The following is a 17,178-nucleotide window of genomic DNA, read 5'->3' on the forward strand; positions in this document are numbered from 1 at the left end:
TTAACTAATTTTTTTTTAAAATAAACTATACTCCAAGGTTGAAATATTTTTTTGATATCAAATCAATATTAAAATATTTTTTTTGTTACTACCAAAATCATATAAAACTCAGGTTAAAATTTTTTTAACTTTAAATTATTATAAATATATTATATAAAAATTAAATTAAAAAAATAAAATAAAAAAGATAAAAAAACTATAAATTACTATTTCCCCATTCCTTTTTGTTTTATACTTCCTATCTCTAAGAATTCTTGCTAAAAAAACCGAATTGAAAAAAAAAGCATTATTTTTAGAATTTAGATTAAAAAATGGCAACCTTCGAAAAAGTAAACTCCCATTTTCTACTTTCTCAAAAAAGAACTCCCATTTTCTACTGTTCCGCGGCAAATGCCATCCTCACCATCCAACGCTCCAAAAACTCCACGTCGGCGATCCGTGTAAAATCTCAGTAACCAATCACACAACCACATCCTGTTTCTATAAACCATCCCTACCCAACTCTTTCCACAGAACGCAACCTCCCAAAAAAATCTCCTCCTCTTCCTCTAGACTCCTTGCAATCAAGCTCTCTCGAAATGGCACCAAAAGCCGAGAAGAAGCCCGCCGAGAAGAAGCCCGCTGAGGAGAAGAAGACGGTGGCAGAGAAAGCCCCGGCAGAGAAGAAGCCGAAGGCAGGGAAGAAGCTTCCCAAAGAAGGAGGCGGCGCTGCTGCCGGAGACAAGAAGAAGAAGCGGGTGAAGAAGAGCACGGAGACATACAAGATTTACATCTTCAAGGTCCTAAAACAAGTTCATCCAGACATAGGGATTTCCAGCAAGGCTATGGGTATCATGAATTCCTTCATTAATGATATTTTCGAGAAGCTAGCACAGGAATCCTCCAGGTTAGCCAGGTACAACAAAAAGCCCACTATTACCTCAAGGGAGATCCAGACGGCTGTGAGGTTGGTGTTGCCTGGAGAGTTGGCCAAGCATGCTGTTTCCGAGGGTACCAAGGCTGTTACTAAGTTTACGAGCTCTTGAATTGTTGTTGTGATAAAGTTGGGTTTTCCCTAACCATGCGTGTTAGTGTTAGGGTTTATAAATTGTAAGCGGGGGAGTTTGGATCTGCGTATTTACTCAAATCCTTATTCATTGCTTGGAGGCATAGCAACTCCTTCCTCTGTTTCTTCATGTATCTGCAAGAACAAAACAAAGCATAACCAAAGAAATTCCTTCCGTTTACCAATTCTATAGATGAAAAGCCAAAAAGAAAATTGATATGCACCTTTGTCACAAATTTCAATCATGCCATCTCCTCACCATATTTGGTAAAACGTGCTTTTCAATCTGATTATATGACTATCAACATCTGTAACTTCGCAGACTCCCCAAGGAATAGCAACCATGAATTAAGACGGGAGAGATTTTTTACCCAAAAAGAATAATAATAGCTGGGAAAATGGTTATGCGATCTGGTAGGTTTAGCTCGAAACTCCAAAGCTTGGCAGTGATTTCCATGGACACGCACCTCATTTATGGTAAATATGGTTTCCATTGTACAGGTCTGTTGATAGGATTAAGAGCAATGCCAATTCTAAAATGAATTCTATGCGTGCAAGGATAGGTTACTAGATTATGAAGAAAGCAGGGTTGACTGGATGGAGATTGGTTATGCGATATTTAGACTTCAGAGGACATCAGAAGAGATAACTGCCAAACAAATCTGATCATTAAATTTGCCAAGTTGAAATAAAAAGAAAAGGACAAAAAGAACTCAAATAAAAACATTTTTTTTTGTTTTAAATTAATTTTTTAATATTATATTAAAATCACCGCTCATATTCTGGCAAACACATATCAATTTACCCAAAGTATTTGTATTATTATTAGTAAAAGTAAGGTATGCTAATTAATTTAATATGAAAAATAAAGGTATTCAAATAAAAAAATATTAAATACATTAACATCTCAAATTCCCTTAATTTGAAAGGAAAATCACAATTCTAGGTTTGTCTTTGTGATAATGTCCTAAGACAGTCGATATTTATGAGGATTCAAACTTACCGAGTAAAAGAATGTTTTACATCTTAAATTACTTCCACAAGTAATCTTTATTTGAAAAGCATGAGCAAATTCCTCAAGTAAAGCTGTTTTTATTTTTTATTTTTTAAATCTATTTTTATTTATTATAGTAGGTAAGCTTGGAAAAATTTGATCACAAATACAAATGGTTACCTAATTTTTTTATTTATTAAAATCACGAATCAAATAATAATCCACTTGTTTTTTAAGCTACATGTCGTCTACTGTTCAATTACTGGCCTGTACTGAAGGAACGCCGTTTGCTGGTTCCCCGCTGGCTCCGCAGCAGTTTCACTTTGTCTGGACTTTGAAGAAGAAGATTGCAAAATGAATGGGCTTCCAGCTTTTTGTCAGTTGATCATCATCGTACACAGCAAATCATGAGTTCAAAAGTTTGTTTTTTTCACCCTTTGGTCTTGTTAAAGATGGTAAGAGCATCTACAATTGAGAAGCCACGTGGATAGTCAAAAATAAAAAAATTAATATTTTAGTATTTTTTTGTTTGTTTTGCACACTCTAATGGAAAAGTCAAACAAAATGCTAAAATGCCTCTTCTCTCCTACAAATGTTATTTCTACATATCTCTTTAAAGAGCCAAAACTAACAAAGTGGAACCACTAAAAAAATAGATCAATTAAATGTAGACATGTGAAAAAAAAATAGCATTAAACAATATTAAGAAATAATAAAATACTTATTTTTTTCACTCTAATATAAATGGCTCTTCAAATAGCTTTTTTCTATTGGAATAAATATGATAAGATAAATTATATTTATACTATTCAAAATCCTATTTTATTAATTTAGCTTTTCAAAATAGTATTTTGGACTGGAGATGCTGTGAGAGATTTTCCTTGCTAAGACAGCACCTGAAATCGTTTACTCATTCTTCATGTTTTTTCTTGTTATAAAACAAATTTGATTGTTTGTGCAGCTAGGCTAGTTGTATACCCAACAACTCAAAAGCCAAAAGGGTTTGGTTTTGTTACGGTTCGAGTCGGAGACTGATGCGCACAAGGCATTGGAGGCCATGAATGGCAGGGTATTTCTTTCTTTCTTCTCCATTTTTTCTATGTTTAACTAATAGTAGTTTATTAGATATTCGATAAAGGAAATTCTTCTCCATTTTTTTTTTAATGTTTATCTGGTAGTAGTTTATTCGATATTGGAAAAAGGAAATTGGGTTTCTCCAGCAATGGATAGGCTCTCCAGTTTTTCACTTTACTTTTGTATCCAAGTTGGATGCAAGAACTTCCACTCTTTTTTTAAGCTTTTTATAGTGGAATAAGCCTATACTTCCTCAGTTCTCTGTTTTCAAGGTGTATTTCCCTCGTTTTCTTCTGTTGATGCCTTAACATTAGTTAATGTTATGTAATGAAAGTCTTCATTGAAATATACTACCTACTTGCAGTCTACTTGCTAGGTTGAAGTAGTTGCAAATCAGTTGTTGGAAATTAGGCAACGGAGAAAAGACTGTAGATTTTGCCAGAACTATTTGGTTCTAGGATGTTGATTTTCCTCCTCTGCTCATTTATGGCGGTGAGGTTGCAGGCCTGCTAAAATGGAGATGGGTCTTGGTCCTCTAAGAAAGCCTTTATTCTAGACGCTTTAAAGCAAATATAGCATTGTTTAAGCATCTTAGATGATAATTCTTGTGAAGCCTGTAATATGGATACACATGCATACATATAGAAGAAGAGACTATTATGTTTGGGAACCTGATTAAGTAGGCTGCTATTACTGTAGATAATTTAGCAGCAAAAGATACATCAAGATCCATTAAAATGGTTTCAATCTTGACCACCGTAATGGTTATCGAATTAACTTGATGCCCTTTTCGTCTTTCATGCATTTATATATTTTTGTTAATGGTTATCGAATTAACTTGATGCGCTTTTCATCTTTCATGCGTTTATATATTTTTGTTATGTTTTTCACAGTGTGGTGTTTCAGCCTCAGATTTCTTGTTTGAACTTCTTATTGTTTGATTTCTGGAAACTGAAATGATGGAAAGCTTAAGTGTTCCCTCTGTCTCTCTCAGACTTCTTTCAGTTCTTGGATTTAAGTCCACTTTAATTTTCCTCAAGTTGCATACAAAAAATTGAAACATCAGCACCAATCTTATTCTGTCAAAACTCATCATATTACTGCTTTTTATGCATGATTAAGTTGAAATGGTCATTGCTCTTGTGAAGTATGCGACTTAAAGCATTGACAACACTTGTTTACCTGATTTTTCACTCCTGCCATTTTGGTAATTTTTCATCTGTTATTCTTTTTTTTTTCTTTTTTTTTTTTCTGTTTTGGCATACAGATTGTTATGGAAGGCTGATCTTTGTTGAAGTGGCAAAAAACATGGAGTGATCGAGTACGATTCTCTTTTATTTCCCCAATTTTGTTGGGTGGTTAGGAAACCAAAAGGGTGAGCATGACCAAATGTTGCTACAAGCGTATTGCAAGACAAATTAGGACTCTTGTAGAGAGAAGAATTTGTAAAAGGAGAAAGTTAATGCATTTGATTTTATACTTTGCCTAAGCACTTGATTGTATTCATGCTTTTGCCTGAACGAGCAACTTGACTTAATGATTGTAAAAGGAGAAGTTACATTATTGTAAAGTTTGCTCAGGTGCCAGGGTTCGTGATCTTAGTTTAAAGTTTTATCCCCAGTATTACCAATAAAACGAAATTGAGTGGATTCCAGTTAACAGAATCTCAAAAGGTGAGGGCCCTCGGCGATGGCGCCGCTCTTCATCTTCATCTGCTGCAAGGCAATTCTGCATTTATCAACAATGAAATGTTACCAAATGAAGAGAACTGTTTATTTCAGTGGGCAGAGGCTGAGAACTGTGATAATATGCTACCTCATAGACTGTGTAATGGATTGCATTATTAGAGGACCAATTTGATAGATTTTAACTTTCACCACAGAATACAAGATTCGAACCCTTTCTTGGCTTGAGAAACGGTTACTGTCACACGCTGCGTTTCTTGCATTTCAAGTGTTTCCTTTGCCCCAGCCAAGATGCCTTGTTTAGTCGACTGTGTATCCATTTTACACTCCATGTTTTGCCTCAAGATCTTTCTCCTCATGCATCATTTTTTAAAAAAACTTTGTTTTCTTCCTTGTCTTTCTTTGGTACCCAAATAATTTTTTCCTCCCAGCAAGATGATAGCAAAACTTGCTACACATTTAAACTCATAATTATTACAGTGCCTGCGGCCGTCTCTTCCAGTTTCTGTCGCCAGTATGATTACCAGCGTTGTCATTGTCATTGCGGGTACATTCAAGGGAAATTCCTCGAATAGTTGAGAACCATCTTGATGTTTGGGTACTGTGCAATTAGTGGGAGGTTTTGGAATCTCAAGTGTAAAGAAGGCCGATTCTGAGTGTTTGCATTTTGGAGCTTTTAGGTTATGAAGTAGCCAGCAATTGAAGTACCAAGAGGTCAAATGGCTTTACCAATATAATGGAAATTTCGAGAACAGATTACGGGAAAAGTAGAAGATGTTAAATAAAGAAGAGTTAGATTGCGTGAGAGATTGCGGAGAAACGGAAGGCTTTGAAATTATATGAGCTAATCATTTAGGATTCTGCTAATCCTAGAAGGAGAAGCTGCTGAGCATTTCAAGTCTGAATCCATCCATTTGTTAAGACCCGCCACATCAGGTTTCTGGTAAAGGGAAATGGATAGAGTGTCACCAATACACACCGTTCCAATTCTCATCCATTCTTTTACCTGTGATTTGTTTAACATGCAGTATACCAGAACTGATGGCTTAGGGCAAGGCTTGCAGTGTTTAGAGTCCTTGCCAGCCTACTTTCTTCAGGCAAACAGCGTTCAAATAGGAGAGGGAACCACCACCAGCACTGCTCTTAGTAGCGTGCTGGTTTTCAAGTTTTATCAGTCACACCAGGCATGGTAGTTGGTACACTACTGGGCATTTGAATTTTGAACACATCTGAAAGTGAACACAGGTCTCAAATTGCAGCACGCCCTCCCCCCTTAGAGTACAATAACCAGGGAACTCCAGACTAGTTTCCTACAGGGTAAAACAATCTGCTCCATCTCAACCACCCTGAAAACTCCATTAAGAACCTGACTAATTTTCCACTCAAAGAAACCGAGTCCCATCTGACCAGAGCTTCAAACAACATCAAACTGGGTAAGAAAGAAAGAATGAGAGACATATAGAAGTAATAAAAACGTTTCTTTCTTTCTTGACATGTTTGAGGAACCATTTCAAGGGAGGATGATCATATAGTTTCTAGTTCTGGAAGATGATCAAGAACATGTTCTTGTTATCTTGACACGCAGTAAAGTAGTTAAAAAGTAAAAGAACACATGATGATTGGGTTTTCATGGCAGAAATGTTGCTTGTACAAGCACACTGATTTTAAGGTTATGTTTATCGGGAGAAAAGTTATTTTTTAAAAAAAAAAAAATTTTGGAGAAAATGAATTTTTGGAAAGTGAATTCTGGAAAAAATAAATTCCTGAAAAGTAAATTATTTTCTGATATTTGGTAGTGCTATGGAAAATAAACTGGAAAACACTTTTCAGTATTTGGTTATGTTATGGAAAATAAACTGAAAAATAATTTATTAATATTTTATTTTTCTCAAGTTTATTAAAATAATGAGGAACAAATCTTACAAATTAAAAAGTTGAATAATAATGAAATTGAAAATTTTTTTTCATAAATTATCTCAAATAAAATAAATAATAATCAAATCTAAAAAAAGAGATGAAGAAATTAAAATAATAATAATTAACATTTCATAAAGTATTTCAAATAAAATAAATAACAATTAAAAGAATGAGGACCAAATTTGATAGATAAAAAATTTCAATAAAAAAATAATAGGAGAAAAGCAAATAACAATTATAAAAATGAGGACCAAAGTTAATATAAAAATTAAATTTTAAGAAATGAAATTGAAAAATAAATATTCAAAACAAAATATATATAGCAATCAAAAGTTTGAGAATCAAATTTGATATAATAAGCAAATAATGACATTTCTAAATTTTTCACAACTTCCAGAAAGTGTTTTCCTCCAAATTTTTTAGGAAAACACTTTTATGAAAATCAAGCCAAATTTTCCTTTGACTGGAAAGTGTTTTCCGTTTACTAACTTTCCTAACAGCAAACAAACACAAGAAAGTTTGGAAAGTATTTTCCCGGAAACTACTTTCCGGTTTCCGGGAAAACAAACACAGCTAAAAAGGAAAACACTTTTCTGAAAACCAAGTCAAATTTTTCTTTGACTGAAAAATATTTTTCGTTGACTAAGTGTTTTTCATTGACCGGAAAGTGTTTTCCGTTGACCGAAAAATGTTTTTCGTTGACCAACTTTTCTAATAGCAAACAAACACAGAAAAATTTAAAAAGTGGTTTCCCGGAAACTATTTTCCGAGAAACAAACATGGCCTAAACAAACACCAGTAGTACTGCTCTAATACCTTGACCCAGACACAAGGTTATAGCTTGAGTATTATAGATTTTAAAATTATTAAAAATTTATATAATTATTAATTTTAAAATTTATAAAATTAAAATTAATTAAGATATATATAAACTAATTCAAATATTTACCTTAATAAAAAAATATAAAAATAATTTGCATTCTATGAAACGGATCGAACGCAACACACGCGCCTCCTCGTCACCCCTTATGTGCATAATGTACACGGATATTTTTTTTTAGATTAACGTAGGTGTCCGGGTTAGCTTGCGTGTACCACGACTAATCCCACGGGCCCTGAAGTTAACGACCATGTAAACTTTCAGTGACCATCATATGAGCAACCAAGGACTCGAACATAAGGTACACGGATATTTCTGTCATCCAGCAAACTGGAATGGACCGTGGAACAAAACATTAAACAAGCAGGATAATAGTTATTAAACATGATAATTAAAGGGATCATGCCTGACCATCCATTTCTTTCATACCCGTTCTGGCTGCAGCTTCATAAGAGGACTGCACAAAGCCGTAGCCCTTGGATTCACCATCGACTCGATCAAGCATAATTTTCCCTGCTAAAAACATATATAGAAAGGCTATACAATTTCCATAAAGATATAGAAAATTACAAGAACACAGTTTTTTTTATTAATATAAATATTCCGGTTAGCTTATTTATATTTTAATTAATTCTATAAATTCTAAAATTAATAACTATATAAATCTTCAACAACCTTAAAATTTATAAAACTTAAATTCATAATCTCTAAAAAATAAATTCAAGTCTAACTAATTACAATATCATCACTTTAAACAGCTTCGTTGGTGTCATATAAGAAAGCCTGCATGCATCAACACAGAATAATTTGATAGTATTGGTAGCATGGGAAAATGCACGCAGAGATGAAGACGGAAAAAGAAAATTACATATATTTTTTTATTTATATATCTATCTATAATATATGTGTGTGTATATATAATTAATGTATTTATTGGTTTAATTTATACATTATTTAAAAGGCTAAATTTACATAATAACTTTCTTTTCGTAAAATATCATTTTCACGAAGACATCATGTGTCTAATAATAATAATTGGATGTCGGTACGATGTCCTGTTGTCATGCATGAGCACAATCATGACGATAATTACGGGGTGTTTTAATAGGAGTTTTTAAAAAATTTCATTTTTTATTTTTATTTTTGGAATATATTAATATTAAAAATAAGTTTTGAAAAATATTATTTAAATAAATATATTTGAAAAACAACGCTACCGCTTACCTATTTTGAATTCTTATCGGAAAAAAAAATAAAAAATTGGGCACGCCACCCTGTTCTCTATTTAGCTCACAATTTGAGCAAACCCCAACTCCCTCCCCTCTCTTTCTCTCTCCCTCTATAAATCTCTCTCTATATTTCCGTGTGCGATATTTATCCAACTCATTCGTAGACAACCTCCGTTCCTCCTATAACCATGGTCAGTCTCTTCTTTCTCACTCTTTACTTTATTGCATCGAACAAATTCTTGGTTTTGATCTATGATTTGCAACTACAGGCGATCAAGTTAAATTTTATAGATCTGATTTTACCTTACTTTATTTTGATTCTCAGATCTTTCGACTTAATATCTTCTGGTTTGGAGACTTGATTTTTTTTTTTTAATGTCTGATCCATTGATCTTGATTTGTTTTTTTAATTTGATCTATATATGTCGGGTGCTATTTGCATCAAATTCCATCTTGTCTTTGCTTACCAACAACGAATGAGGAATTATAGCCCACGATCCTGCAAAATTCTTGTTAGCGCGCAATCGAGTGGAAAATAGTACGTACATGGATTGGAAACTGGAAAAACCATTAACATGGCGAGAACAAGTTAGATTAGGGTATTCGGCTTATTCTGCTTTATATCTTAGTTTGGTTCCAAGATGATGATTCAGACATGATACCATCTTTTATCTGAAACTCTTTTTTTTTTTCTTTTTTTTGTTCTTAATGGAATCCTTGTCTGTACAATTGTAGTCTAAAATGGCTGATTTTGATCCCTTATTTTTTTTTTAATCTTAATTTATTATTAACATTTTGCTAATATTGCTAGAGCTTCACTTAGCTATATACATCTGTCTCATTTTTATGTAAAAATAATAATAATAATAATAATAAAAATCTATTTTTCCCTTGGCAAACGCCCCGGTTAAGTGTTTGTTTTTTACAAAGTGGCTTTGTTTTTTTACTTAGTCTTGTCAAACATCAACTAGTAGGTTACGAATTGCCACAAAATCCTATGTGCTGCAACTTCACTTCTTTTTTCTGTTCTCTATTTCTTGATAACAAACAGAGTTAAAGTGTTCAGCTTTCTTAGAAACCTAATGCCTTCAGTGATTTTATCCTTATCGTCTGAATGCCTTCTACTTTGCCTCATAGGATAGGATGTTTGTTCCAGTCATTTATGTGAGTGGAATGGCTGTGAGAAGATGCATGGTCCATTACTGAATCCGTAATGTGTTGGTAGGGAGAAAATGTGTGCTTTTCAATAAAGGTCGGTCCAGCGTGTTCATAAATTTTAAAAATCCTGGTCAATGTGGTGCTGTTATCTTTCAATCTTCTTGAATGTTTAAGATTTCCAGTCTGTAACTTCTTTCTTTCTATTCTCTTAAAAACTTTGATGACCGATGTCACAACTTTGGATATTATGTGTAGCAATTTGTTATCCATTTTGCATTAATTAATACCATAAATGTAGAAGCTCTGCTGTTTATGTTGTTTCTCCACCCCTAAGCTTATCATGTTAATAAAGTATGGATCAATCAAATAATAAGAGAGGTTCTTGTTAAAACATGTCATGAGTGGTTTCATCGCTTCTCTGTCTTACCATATATTATATCTCTTTCAATGTACAGGCCAATGCAGCATCTGGTATGGCAGTGCATGATGAATGCAAGCTGAAGTTTTTGGAGCTCAAGGCTAAAAGAACTTACCGCTTCATAGTTTACAAGATCGAGGAAGAGCAAAAGCAGGTTATTGTGGAAAAGCTTGGCGAGCCTGCCCAAAGCTATGAAGATTTTACTGCAAGCCTCCCTGCTGATGAGTGTCGCTATGCTGTTTATGATTTTGATTTTGTGACTGAAGAGAATGTCCAAAAGAGCAGAATCTTCTTCATTGCATGGTAGTGAAATCTAACATTGTTTATATGCGCACACACACACATGTGCGTTTATTGTTTTTGGGCTCTCACTTTTAACGGACGCTCATAATTTTCTGTGTGGCTTACAAAGGTGTCCCGACACATCAAGGGTGAGAAGCAAGATGATTTATGCTAGTTCTAAGGACAGGTTCAAGAGAGAACTAGATGGTATTCAGGTAGAGTTGCAGGCAACTGATCCAACTGAAATGGGTCTCGATGTCATTAGAAGCCGTGCCAGCTAAATACAAGTATACCATTTTCACGGTGGAGGGTTCTATGCACTCTACATATAAGCGGGATGTTCATAGCTTGTGGCGGTGAACCTGACTGGATTATGATACTGGTTTGTTTGTTTGAGTTTTATCTTAGAGTCCTCTTCTGGAACCAAACCAGTGTCTTTGATTATGCTTTTATGATCGATCTTGTAATGAACCTCTGCGATGTGTTTCTTTATAGCTGTGCTTACAATCTCTGGTGTATCATCATCTGATGGTAGATAAAACCTGGATTTGTTTTATACAATTCGAAAATGAATGCTTTGACACTTCCTCATGTTTGCATCAGAAGTCTTGCTCTTCTTTAATCCTAGCCAATTGGCCTTTCACAATTTTAGTTGTTCTATTTTATTTAGTCATTTTGAAAGTTTTAAGTTTTATATATACCAAATTTCTGTCCTTTATAATTATATAATACAAGAATTAGCAAATATAGAGGTAGAAAAGGAATAACCTCCTAGAATCAAAACTTTTTTTTTTAAGAAAAAAACCTGGATCCCTCTATAGCTGATCTTAAAAATGCACTCCCTATATCAATCTTGTGCATTAAAAGAAATTTAAGGAGTGTTTCTAGATACTGGTTCAAAGTCAACATCAATTAATGAATAATTTGTGTTTTTTTTTTAAATTGTGGTTTTTCTGCAAAAATAGTCAACAATGATAATGAAGGGGGTAGTTATTTCTGAAAAATTATTATAAAATGGAGAGTAAACGAGAGTTTTTTTAAAATTAACATCCACCGTAAAACATAATATTAACTGGAAATCAATTTATTAATCAAGGTAGCACTGCAATGAACTAGCAGCTCTTACCCTACCATTACCTCGACCCAGGCCCATTTTTATGCAGTCTCTGACATTGTTTCTGTTAAATATATGAGTTATAGATTCTATATGGCCCTCTGGCGCGTCAAGTAATCGATAGTATTCTCCGGGATCAGAATTTCTTGTTTCATAAGGCGAATCCATCAAACTCAATCAACCATTAACAAGTAATTTTAATATAGGCGGATTTAGTTAGGGAGACGCAAAAATAGTGCTTTAAGACCTATTACATGTACAAGGCCTTTTGTTCTTCTTGGCATCTGTTATTTTAGCATAAATCTTTTTAGTTCTTAAAAATAAATAATTTAAGAAAGTTTAATTATCCAAAATAAATTTCTAGATTATAAATTTATCAACATTAAGTTCTTATCTTTTCTTGATTTCTTAAAAAACAGAAAATTTTTGTTAGAAATTCCGTATAATAAAAAAATTGCGAAAAGACTTTTGTTTTGCTTTTGTTTGTATTGTTTTAATACCAAATTAGAGGAATTACTTATACCACATTTCTATATTTAGTATATATATTGGTAAGAAGACTATTTGACTTTATTCCCTCTTATCTAATCTAAATTAGAGTAATGCAATTATATCACTATTCATAAATTTAGTATTCATAACTTTTTTTCTATTCTAATAAAATTAAATTCGATTAAATATTGATACTAAACATAAAATAACTAAACGGAAAAGAAAATGTTAAATGAGGGAAACAAAATGTTACAGAGATATTCTTCTATTTGTCTTTTTATTCTTCACATGTAAAGGATTTTTCCACCCCCCTTTACTTGTGTCGAAATAATAATGATTCTTTATACCATTCATTAAAGATTTCTATTCTTTAAAGAAAGGAAAATTTTTTGAGCAAATAGAACTTCATATTGGATCGACAAAAAAAAAAAGAAATATATATATATATATATGTCATCTAGAAAAAGAAAATTTAGCAATTTCTTCTTTCTTCTAATAGTATTGATAGATAAGATATTACCGAGAAAAAATATTCTGAATCAATCAATGAAGTTACTTTTTTACAGGCACCACCCAGAAAAAAGTATAATGGAATTTTTTGAAATATTTAAAATATCAGAAGAATATAATTCATAAAATAGAATTTATTTTGTCATTTATACAAATAAAATATTATAATTATTAAAAACTCAGCAACACCCTTTTTTTTTTTCTATCTGATTCAACAAGGATGTTGTTGAGTTTTTACATTTTCATGTCTACAACTCAATTCATCATATTACTATAGGATAAACTTAAACTGAAATAGAAGTTATAAAAGAAAATACCTATTAAACTGATCACAATAATACGAGGTATAGTACCTATTATCCAAAGAGGAATCCTTTCACTAGTATGGTCATTTACCCCACTTCCCTTTACGTTAATCAAGTAGTTCTACTAGAGATATGAACAATCATAGATAATTATGTGTGATATGAACAATCATAGATAATTATGTGATGATATTCTTCTGACAAGATAAGAAAATTTCTCCTCTTATTTATTATTCTAATATTATCTTTTTTTTAAAAAAAATTTAAATTATTAATGATTAAGGAAGTTCCTTTATTATTTAATTTTCTATATTAAAATTGGTCAACATTTAAAAAAATTATTAAATTCTTTTAAATACATCAAATCAATATAAGATTACATTTTATATAATTTTGAAAAAAATCTTAATTATATATAAACTGATTTGAAAATACTCTTAACGTGTAATTTTTTTTATATTTTTTGAAACATCCAAAATTCACATTAAAAAGAAAAATATTAAAGAAAGTTTAATGGCTCGGCCCAGCCATAACAAGAGCTTTCTTCTCAAAAAAACCTTCGGCTCATCGAAAGCATCGTAACTTGATTGATTTTGTTGATTTTGTGATAATAATTTTTTTTAAAATATTTTTTTATTTAAAAATATATTAAAATAATATTTTTTTTAAAAAATATTTTTAATATCAATACATTAAAATAATTTTAAAACACAAAAGAAATTTCATTTAAAGTAAAGAAATTTTTTTTTTAATTTTTTTAAAAGTACTTTTAACACTAAAAACAAATAAGGTTAGAGTTAAAAAGATGAGTTGAGTTTGGTAACGTGACTTGCTATATATTAAAAAAATAATTTTAATATTTTAATATTTTAATGTTTTTTGATAGGTTGTATTAGAAATAAATTTTAAAAAATTTTAAAAATATTATTTTAATATATTTCTAAATAAAAAATATTTTTAAAAAACAACTATAATAGGAATACCACATATTAGTTAATTTTCAAAAAGAAATAACAAGTGTCTGAATACCAAATATTAATTAATTTTCAAAAAGAAATAACAAGTGTCTGGTTGTCATTGGTTATGCATACTTTATCCTTGTTGTGGCGCTGGAGCATCATGTTATCGATTTACTTGCATCAGAGGAATATAAATTAATGGAGCCACCAGAAATATCCCAAAGTTATTACTTAATTATAGCTTAGTCCCTTAATATTATCAACAATGATTGATCGATCCTCATCTTTTCATAGATTTTAGATCTCATCCTTATAGTCTCAATCTAATTATATTCCGATCAGATAACTATTGTATTATTTCTGAATTCTGATGCTATATAAATTAATTAGTTCTAGTATGGGGACTAAGTTATATTAACTCCTAAATTTATTAGTAAGACGTAAAATGAGTAAATTATAATCTAGTCCCTGTATGTTTCTAAAACAAATAATTTAATTTGTCTAGGTTAAAAAATAATTAATTAATAACCATGAAGAAAAGAAAATAACAGAAAGATCAGTGCCAACTCTACATTTCACCGATGAAAATAAACAACGGCACCAAGTTATAAGAAAAAAGGTATAAAAAGTAGAGGGAGTAGTTAATTATTTGCAAGCATATAAGAACTACATTGTTTATATATTAAAAATATAAGAACCAAATTATAATTTAATAAAATTTTCAATTCTGAATTCCATTTACTGAGAAATAAAGAAAAAGAAACCAGCAAGAGGGAGAGATACATAGGGGAGAACCTCCATTATCTCTCAAAAAGTAAAAGCTTGTGTTGAATCGAAGAAAGCAAAACCCTATAAACTGTGTCTCTGTCTCTGTGAATCTGGTGTTTTCCTTGCCTTGTTATTGTTGCCTCTGATCCCTATAAGAAGCAAAATCATGGTGAGTGTATTTTTTATTACTTTACATGTTTTGATCTCTATTATTCTTTGTCTGTTTTTAAGTGACGACTGAAGACCGATGATGCTTTAGATCTGAGATTTTATCTCTAATTTCTTTTGTCGTTGTGCTTCCACTACTACTACATGGTTAAAAATGATAGATCTTATGCTACTTCGTACTAGTTGATGCTCTTAATTTTGACCCATCGTGTCTCGTGTATTTTCTGTAAGTAAGCGTGATGTTGAATTCATAAATAAATAGTTGCTGATTTTTGTCTCATCTTGATTTGTAAATTGTTTTTTGTTTTTTGTTTTTTGTTGGCTGTGAGATGTGAGGATTAGGGTATGGTTCGGTTCATTACTAATGTACTAAAACTTCAAAATTTGAAATCTTTTTGCAATCAATGTGGTCCCTTTATCAGTATTTGCAAGATTTGATAGACTAATGTCGTAACTTTGAATATTATTATGTCTTGGTACATTAACTAATTAATTAGTTCTGTTAATTTAGAAGCTTGTGTGGTATCGATCTCGCCTACTGGGTTAATAAAGAAAGAATCAAAGAGATGATAATAGAGGGTCTTTGCTTTTTAGGAACGTTCAGGAATCGCTCACCTAAGTGAGCGCTTCCATTCTTTGTTTCCCCATCTCACCGTGTGATGTGTATCTCTTTCTGTGTACAGGCCAACGCAGCATCTGGTATGGCAGTGCATGATGACTGCAAGCTGAAATTTTTGGAGCTGAAGGCTAAAAGAACTTACCGCTTCATAGTTTATAAGATTGAGGAAAAGCAGAAGCAGGTTATTGTGGAGAAGCTTGGTGAGCCTGCCCAAAGCTATGAAGATTTTACTGCAAGCCTCCCTGCTGATGAGTGTCGCTTTGCTGTTTATGATTTTGATTTTGTGACTGCAGAGAATGTCCAGAAGAGCAGAATTTTCTTCATTGCATGGTAATGAAATCTAACATTGTTTATATTTGTGTGTGCTTGCGCTTTTATTGTTTTTGGGCTCTCACTTTTAACTGACTCTCATAATTTTCTTTGTGGTTTACAAAGGTCTCCCGACACATCAAGGGTGAGAAGCAACATGATTTATGCTAGTTCTAAGGACAGGTTCAAGAGAGAACTAGATGGTATTCAGGTAGAGTTGCAGGCAACTGATCCAACTGAAATGGGTCTCGATGTCATTAGAAGCCGTGCCAGCTAAATACAAGTCTCCCAATTTCGCGGTGGAGTTTGATGCACTCTACATCTGAGCGAAATGCTTATGGCTTGTGGCAATGAAGCCGACTGAATTATGAGATTGGTTTGTTTGTTTGAGTTTTACCCTTCAGTCCTCTTCTAGAACCGATTTGGTGATTCTGGTTCTATTCCTATGATCCGTCATGTAATGAACTTATGGGATGTGTGTTTCCTTATAGCTATGTTTGCAATCTATGGTGTATCATCATATGATGGTAGAGAAACCAGGATTTGTTTCTACAACTCTGCAAATGGATGTTTGACTCTTTCTTAGATTTGTTCTTACAACCCTGTTCTATTTCCAGTCTTGGCATTGTCATTGAAGTGTTGGTGTGGATAATTCATTTTATACATGGACTTGCTAACGAAAAGCTAGTCTGCCTTCTATAATAATTTCTTTTCCCATATGCGTGCAACTGATTGTTTCTAAATTATTTTATACGAGAATAATTGCTGGAGCGTTGGTTCTTTTCTCCTGGTGGCGGCATCAGCATCCTGATAAGTTTAAATTTACAAGTATTCTGGCGTCGCTGTTGTTGTTTGTGCTGAAAACACTGGTTCCCTGATCATAAAATGCACTTGTTGACGGCTGAATCATATCAGCATCCTCTTTCTTACCTTCAAAAGAGGAAGATTCTGAGAAAATACACTTCCATGAAAAATTATCTGCTACTTCTATCTATTCTACTTGTTGACGGCTTCCCAGGTGAGAAATTTCAAATTTCTATCCCTTGGTTTCATACACCAACAACAAATGAAAAAACGCCATTTGGAAATCAGTTTAATTATCAATTTTCCAGACCAGTGTTATGATTCAAGGTCGTGAGAAACAGTAGATTAAAAATGGAAAATAACGCTTATAAAAATCTTTCAAGCAGAGAATGTTGCTAGCCCATTTCTTATAACTCCAATTTAATTTTGTAATAGCAAATATCATATC

General features: G+C 32.4%; 2 protein-coding genes and 1 long non-coding RNA gene across 4 annotated transcripts; all 3 read left to right on the forward strand.

Moving 5' to 3' along the window:
- Positions 1 to 493: 493 nt before the first annotated feature.
- LOC105138318 (histone H2B-like) lies at positions 494 to 1,266 on the forward strand. Its single transcript, XM_011044371.1, has one exon. It carries the CDS (start codon positions 579 to 581, stop codon positions 1,023 to 1,025), a length of 447 nt encoding a protein of 148 aa, XP_011042673.1. The 5' UTR covers positions 494 to 578; the 3' UTR covers positions 1,026 to 1,266.
- A 718-nt stretch (positions 1,267 to 1,984) lies between these two features.
- On the forward strand, positions 1,985 to 4,772 carry LOC105138320 (uncharacterized). The gene is made up of 4 exons (XR_844745.1): positions 1,985 to 2,494; positions 3,001 to 3,108; positions 4,381 to 4,693; positions 4,735 to 4,772. It is a non-coding gene; the product is annotated as an uncharacterized LOC105138320 (long non-coding RNA).
- A 4,099-nt stretch (positions 4,773 to 8,871) lies between these two features.
- Positions 8,872 to 16,542, forward strand: LOC105138321 (actin-depolymerizing factor 2-like). Of its 2 annotated transcripts, none has more exons than XM_011044373.1 (3): positions 8,872 to 9,015; positions 15,682 to 15,947; positions 16,053 to 16,542. In XM_011044373.1, the coding sequence occupies exons 1-3, from the start codon at positions 9,013 to 9,015 to the stop codon at positions 16,201 to 16,203; spliced, it is 420 nt and encodes a 139-aa protein (XP_011042675.1). In that variant the 5' UTR covers positions 8,872 to 9,012; the 3' UTR covers positions 16,204 to 16,542. The 2 variants fall into 2 exon arrangements, with proteins under 2 accessions (XP_011042675.1, XP_011042674.1); XM_011044372.1 differs by lacking the exon at positions 8,872 to 9,015 and adding an exon at positions 14,803 to 14,999.
- The last annotated feature ends 636 nt before the right edge of the window (positions 16,543 to 17,178 follow it).

The sequence above is a fragment of the Populus euphratica genome, unplaced genomic scaffold, assembly GCF_000495115.2.
Source record: "Populus euphratica unplaced genomic scaffold, PopEup_1.0 scaffold88.1, whole genome shotgun sequence".
In the NCBI taxonomy this organism is placed as follows: domain Eukaryota; kingdom Viridiplantae; phylum Streptophyta; class Magnoliopsida; order Malpighiales; family Salicaceae; genus Populus; species Populus euphratica.